Raw genomic sequence first — 7,456 nt, 5'->3', positions numbered from 1 at the left:
GGGAAAATATTTGATCATATGATCTCGTCTTCTTTCGGCTACCACAATTGAAAACCTGACCATTCAGACTATATGTTCCCCATGATTTTTTTATTCATACACACTACGTAATATGCCTTTCGTTTGGCATTTGCAGAGTGAATTTAAATTTTATAAGTACGAAATTATATTTTTTTAATGAATTCTAAATTAATAATTTGGAATTTTTTTAAGACAAATAAAAGGTTTCAGTTATAATTATTAAGATTGATTGAATCCGTAAATAATACTCTAGCTCCGTATCTATTTCTTTACCTTCATTGCGATGCATGTTCATTCATTTTGAACTTTATATGCGCGCCAGCATTCGTGTATATTTATCGTTTATTTCATAATGGTACTGATTTTTGCCAAGTTTGTGCATCTTAAATTAATATTCTATGAAGTACCTAGTCTCAAGACAACTACCTACAAAAGCTTAGACAAATTGAAGAAAATCACCAATTCTTTCTGTCTACTACCTAGAATTTCTAAGGTCTAAATTCACGTTATTGAATACAAAGTCACCCTTAAGTGCTTATTAATGTAGGATTATTAAAATTAGAGAATACGACACTTGTACCTTATCACTTGTAAAACATCATAGTGTAAATTTATTTTATTTTATAAAAAATAGTTTAAACGGCATTGGGTTGCTCCACCAATTGCCTTGAAATTTATGCTCAGATTCTTTCATGTCATATCCACTAAACTTCTCTATCAATTCAACCCACATCAAGCTACTAATATAAGTTGAGGTACCATGGCCAAAACTATGGTATCATAACCATATAGTAAGCTCATTTCCCTAACTACGTCCTAGCGCGCTTTCTCTCTCCCTATATACTCCAAAGTTACTCCTGTTGAGCCTTCTCTTCCCCTCTACTTCAGAAGAAAAAAAAGAATTTACATGACACATGTGATATATATATAAAGGAAAGTTACTCATATTTCTCGTTAGTTGTGTAAGGATTACTAAGGAGATTAAAATGCTTCTAAGTGGAAATTATATGTAGAACATACCACGAAGTAACGTTTCAATTTATGTATCGGCTATTTAAACTTTCACTGAGAGTTCGATTCATCCATCTTGTAATTCTTTTCCCTACCCTGTAATAAAAAATAAATTTTAAAAAATGATACTATCTACAAGCACATGCAATCACATTCCTAAGTAGAAATAATGAGTACAAACATGAGATAGTTCATGTAGTAGTATGGTCCAAAAAAAATGTACTCCGACAAAAGGGAATAGCCCTTAGTTGATTAATGGCTTCGTATATCTAGACTAGACAAGGCCAATGCTGGACCAACCCAGGGAAATTTTTTAATACAAAAAATGAAAAAAATATTCAATGCCCTTTTAATTAACCTTAGTCTAAATTTTAAAAAAAAAAATAAAAAAAAGAATTCTATTAACAATTCAACGAATGGATCCCCTATGGGCTTAAACATATAATTAAACTACACTTATAGTAATAACCAGTTGATATAAATCATCAACCTTTTTACTAGAGTTCGTACGGCAAACAGAGAGTTTTAAGAGCATTCATATATACCATTATGAATTTATGATACAGCAGTTAGTAGAACTAGACCATAATTCATAAATACAAGTAATAATATCTTTAACTCATGGTGTCTCTCTTCAATTGCAATTGAATACTCACTTATTTATAAATTCAAGCAATAGTACTAAATGACCAATTAATATTTGTTGTCCTAATAGTAAATAGATAGAGAAATTACTTTTAATAGACTCTCACCTTGCATCTTTAAATCTATTTTCAACAATTAGAAAATATAATTTATGAGATGTTTAAACAGAAAAATAAAGGGAATAATAGCACATTTTCTTCATTATCTAAAGCAACAGCGTGACAAAATGAGTAGGAGAAAGTGACAAAATTACATGTACAGAAATAAGATGTAATAATGGTATGGTTGGTACAGGTGTTAAAACATTGCTATATCCCTTGAAGTCTTGGGACATATACATTTTTTTCCCCACACTTTACGTCTTTTCTTCTCTAAAAAGAAATCGAGAACACTGCTCATCTTTTCTTTTAACTTCTTCCTAAATGCTTCTAGTTTATGTTCGGACCATTAAATCTATCAACATATTGAATACTACGGAGAATTAACTTTTCCAGCTAAGAATACGGTAATTTTCGCTCATAGATACAAGCTCATTCAAATAAGGTCGTTACTAATCAATGAGTATGTACATATTTATTATTGTTTAAATAATCCTTCGTCGAAATTTACATGATACACTATTGGCTGTGCTTCCACCATTTTCCTGAATATTTAGAGATCAACAACTAAGAAAGTACTGGTTACCTTAAGAAATCAGACGCTATATTAGCTTATATCCATATAATAAATGATTAGTTGGAATTAGCACTAATCTCTAACCCAAGAGAAAGGTTTTAGCTGCATTAACTATATAAAAGACATAATTTGCTAATAATGATTGGGATAATATATCAAAATCTCAATTAAGGAGAATATTTTCAGCTATAACATTTACACATTCCAAACTTACGTGAAAGTATTATTTCCTTCTCAGTCTGTTTTTTCAACCAAAAAAATCATACTTCCTCCATCTCAATTTATGTGGATACATTTTGCTTTTAGAGATTCAATTATGAGAACTTTAACAAGTATTTTAAAATGTATTATTTTTATCCTATTCACATAAGAGAAATTGCAACTTGAAGTATTTCTCTGAAATATTTCAACAACAATTCTAAAATATTGAGTTGATGTACTCCAATTCTGCTTTAAAGATTAGTCAATATCACATAAATTGAGACGAATGGAGTGTATTTTATATTTGGAGATTCTTTAACTTTAAGCTTCTTATTTTATCATGTTCAATTAAAGTCACTAATTTTGAAAGTCTTTTATTTTTCTTGAACTTCATGTCCTATCAAACAAACTCTTCAAGTAACATAACAAATAACTGGAAGAACTAGCAAAGATGCAACAGAAGATAGGAGAAATCTGGAAAATGACAGACTGAGGAGAACAAAAAAGACCTTTCAATATAATTCAGATCAGATAGTAACAGGCAACAGCAGGTCAGAAAATTTGCAACGAAAGGGAAACAATTCAATTTATCTGTTGCAAACAGTTTACCACAGAAGTAGATATTGACAATGAAAACAGTAAAACACCTTGATGTATATATTGTGTACATAAATGCTCTTTAAATTCTTTTTTCTCTCTCTTTACTTTTAGCCACATAATTAATTCTAACTTAATGCGCCTGCTAATGCATTTAATCAGACCTGAACCAATCAAAAGCAGCATTGCATTTCTTACATGCAAATCACACCTCTTATATACACAAAAGCTAATTCAAGATACAATGGACATAACATAGCAACAGATAAAATTCTCTTCCCACGCAGTTTAACACAGTATTGTAAGAGCCCGTTTTATTAGTTATTTTTAATTTTTTTAAGTGTTTGACTGATCAATTTAAAGTCATTTTGTGCTTAAAATAAATTCAAATGGACACTAAGTCAAACAAAATTTACTTTTCACCTTTTTTTTCATCAAGATTCACTTGTCAATTATATAGCTAGCATAAATTGGTAACCTATAAACTAATAAATGAATAGCACTTGAGTAACATGATAATATATATATATATATATAGTATGTTTTAAAGTATACATGTATTAAGTTAAACTCTTAACCATACACTTATTGAAGTGTTGTTTTGACAATGTCGATTAACCAAAGGAAGAAATACCTCCTTGATTGTCACTACATCTCAAAGTGAAGCACAAAGGGTTGAGTGCGATAGATAAGATCTCATCACCATTAACGAATGAGGCCTCACTTTCAAGACTTGTGAATGGAAAAATGCTTATAAGAAACACTTTTCCGTTCAAAGAATCTTATGTGTCACGAATTTAGATTAGTCAGAGTCCCAAATTTGATACTAGGCAGCGGGTGGAAAACAAAAGAAAATAGTATCTCGAAAGAGCAGGCAATATTACACGTTTATGGAGAAGAACAAGGTGCTATATTCAAAACACAATTTGTTTCGAACCGCCATTTTGATTTCATGAGAGTAACCTTGAAAACATATCCTTTGAATATTCAAAAATTCGAAATTTCTAAAACGGACTAAATAAAGTCAAACTTGAAAATAGTTAGGAAAGAATAAATAGCTTTAAAAAAAGGACAAAAATTAAATAAGAAAACCAACATTTCAGCTCAAAGCGAGAGAACTTATAAGACATTCCAAGAGGATTAATGGGAACAATTCAATTATGCTTGAAATTAGAACTTGAAAACTAAACACCATACCCTCCATTCTCACAATTTGCTCCTATTTCAACCCCCCCCCCCCCCTCCTCCCCTAATTTTTTTATGCCTTACCGACTACTACTAACATAACTGTATCCCATTACAGAGTAAAAAGTCAAATGTCAATTTTTTTCAGTGTGAAGAAGAATATTGAAGCTCATCAAGATCTTGGAGGTGGAAAGAATTGCGTACCAGCCATGAAAGTGTTGAGAGGAGCTGGGTATAATGAAGGATCCAGATAAGGCGATGCTTCGGGTGCTGCAGCTGCACCGCCGCCACCACCACTTGTAGCAGCTGATGTTGCGGTGCCTGCAGGACCAATAAGGTTATGCTGGTGACTAGCACTTCCACCACCGGACGAGCTTTCACCAGCAGCCATGTACTGATTTTCCGGACCTTGATCATATAGAATTCCCTTAAATACGTGGCCACCAATGTTAACAGCGGTTTGATATGCGAATTGATCCTCGGCATCGTCAACGGAGCTCATTCGAACGCAGTGGAATACGGCATTTGAAGTTACTTTTGCTGGAAAATTTCCCACTTCTAACCCTAACCACATCAAAACCAAATTAAAGTAAGTTTAATTGGCTAGAGAAGAATTTGCGTTAAATGAGGGAAAAAGATAGGCATGTGACTACACAGATATCAATAACATAAAGAGAAGAGAGAGAGAATAGCGTCTTCTTTGTCAGGATTACCGAAATACAGTGATGAGAAGTTTGAAAGAGAAGAAAAAGCAAAAGCTGTGGTTTCACTATTTAACTACAATGGAAGCTCGTTTTTGTCTTTTGTAATGAGTTTCTGTCGAAAACAATTTCTTTGTCATATACTCTCCCCAAATTCTTTACCGTCGAAGGTTTATTGCACTCAGTCTTTTTATCATGTTCACTCTCCAAAATACGCTCATGAAATTATACTGAGTATGTTTGTGTATAATGGAAACTCCTTTTTTTTTAAAAATAATCATTTCGCTCTTTGAGAAAGACTTTGTACGGGAATTAAGCTTTTAGGTCCTTCATATGATATTCGATAGTGTATATAAATATATCTTTGTGTGTATCGAGTAAGGAAGGAAAGACAAAATTTTACCAGAAGTACTGGAAGGTAATATACGAGTGCAAACAAGAGAGGAAGCACTTGGATCCTCTCTTTGCCTTTTGGGGTTATCTCTGTGCAGCTGCAGCGTTTGCTGCTGCTGCTGTTGTTGTTCTTCTTGTTGCTGGTGCTGTAAAGTAGACAGTTGTTGTTGCCTTTCCCTCCTTTTAGCGGCTGGAACCCAAGTGCTTCTCACATGGGTTTGGCACTGAAAGCCTCGGCTCTTGCAACAAGTCCTACATCTCATGTGTTGACAATCTTTTTTCGCTTGGTTCCCACAATCCTGGCAGCTAATTCCCCCTCCCCCACTCCTCATCATCACCAAACCCGATCCTCCTCCCGAAGGAGGTTCGTGATCGGGCCGAGCCACACCAGTAAATCCGCTGTGGCTCGGCCCAATACCTAATCCGACAGCCGCTGTCGGATAAAGATCTTGAAGCGGATTAATTGGGTGGCGAATCGGGGGCTGGGAATTACTAGTTTGCCATAACTCGAAGCCTCTGTATGATGTGGGCAACTCTTGATGATCATTTCTGTACAAGAACCAATTATTTTCTGGAGCAATTTCAGTAGTAGGATTATTGGTGGTGTCTTGATGAGGCTGCTGGTCTTGGCTGCTACTTGCTGTTCCACCACCTAGTGAAAAGAAGCCAGCCATTTCGTTTCCTCCTTTAAACCTTTTCCAAAATTCAATTGTGACTGACAATCCATAGCAGATCACGAACACTGGCTTTGATTATGACCCAAGAATGATATGGGTAGGTACCTCCCCCTTCACTTTTTCTTGATTTGTGAGTATAATAAAAGAAAAGAATAAAAATAAGTTTTTTATAAAAAAAAAAAAGAAAGAGAAATACAGTTATTGTCTGTACTATATAAGCGCGTGACAGGAACAGTGAGTGGAAGAGAGCATTTGGATAGATAAAAGTTGCAGCTTTTATGTTAAATTTTCTTGGACAGACAAAGTTGAGGAAGGGAGAAGACTTTTGTAGATAGAGATAAATCAAAAGAAAAAGAAGGAAGAAGTGTAGTCCTTTGAAGTTTACTTTTTAGGCTTGTATTATGTGGCTTGTGTTTTGGGAGCATTAAAGAGGTAGACATACAACTCTCTGCAACGCCGCCATGGCCAAAAAAGCAGCAAACGTCTCTCTCCTTCTCTCTCTATACTCTTTCCGTTCTGCAAAACACATACACACACTAATTACAGAGCCTCCCCAGTAGCATTCTCTCTCTATAAAACTCACACTTAAAAATCGATCGGTTGTTGTAAAGTGTTTTCTGCTTTTAGTACTTAGCTAGTGTTCTTTTTCTCTCACTATTACTTACTTGTGTTGCTCTCTTCATCCTATGGTTCACACACAAATAACATTCCCATCTGTCGGCTGTTATATTGACACGTGTCAACCACTCAGCAGTTGCTTCCTTACTCCTTCGTACCCCCAAAACCTCCTGCTTTATGTCTCAATCCATTTAATTGTGTGTTAATCAATACAATAAGATTGTTTAACTTCTTGTTCCCTTATTTTTTTGTTTCCTAATGACCATGCAACTATGCCCATAAATATAAGATTAGATTTTGAGCTACCGTATTAGATAGGTTCTCAAATATCATTTTTTATTTTTCATATTTGGATTTGACATTTTAGAATAATACTCTTGGTTCCTTTTTAGTTATTATATTATTTTTTTAAAATTCAAACTATATAAATTTTGACTAACATTTTAAGATATATTTTTTAATTATATTAATATAAAAAAAAATACAATTTATAATACTTTTCATATAGTTTTTGAATATATATCTAAAAATTTTTATTTTAAAATATCGAATTATTATAATTTAATTTAGCTTTAAAAATTAGTCAAATTAAATGTCGAAAACCGCAATATATCAATTAAAAAAATTATCTTTTCTTCATATATTACAAGGAACAAGCAAAAGCAACAAGTAAAAGTGAGCATAGACAATATTACGAAAATTCATTAGTGCAAATTTTTTTAATTAATAACA

General features: G+C 33.2%; 1 protein-coding gene across 2 annotated transcripts; it reads right to left on the bottom strand.

Moving 5' to 3' along the window:
- Window positions 1-661: 661 nt before the first annotated feature.
- LOC129875018 (protein EXPRESSION OF TERPENOIDS 1-like) lies at window positions 662-6,917 on the bottom strand. 2 transcript variants are annotated; one of them, XM_055950451.1, is made up of 3 exons: window positions 5,440-6,917; window positions 4,540-4,899; window positions 662-1,128 (listed from the first exon to the last, which is right to left on the bottom strand). In XM_055950451.1, exons 1-3 carry the CDS (start codon window positions 6,101-6,103, stop codon window positions 1,124-1,126), a joined length of 1,029 nt encoding a protein of 342 aa, XP_055806426.1. In that variant the 5' UTR covers window positions 6,104-6,917; the 3' UTR covers window positions 662-1,123. The 2 variants fall into 2 exon arrangements, with proteins under 2 accessions (XP_055806426.1, XP_055806425.1); XM_055950450.1 differs by lacking the exon at window positions 662-1,128 and having other exon boundaries at window positions 4,261-4,899; window positions 5,440-6,228; window positions 6,492-6,917.
- Between the last annotated feature and the right edge of the window lie 539 nt (window positions 6,918-7,456).

This window comes from Solanum dulcamara, chromosome 11, assembly GCF_947179165.1.
Source record: "Solanum dulcamara chromosome 11, daSolDulc1.2, whole genome shotgun sequence".
Lineage (NCBI taxonomy): Eukaryota > Viridiplantae > Streptophyta > Magnoliopsida > Solanales > Solanaceae > Solanum > Solanum dulcamara.
Note: the sequence above shows the minus strand (reverse complement) of the source record. Positions and strands in the feature narration are given on the sequence as shown.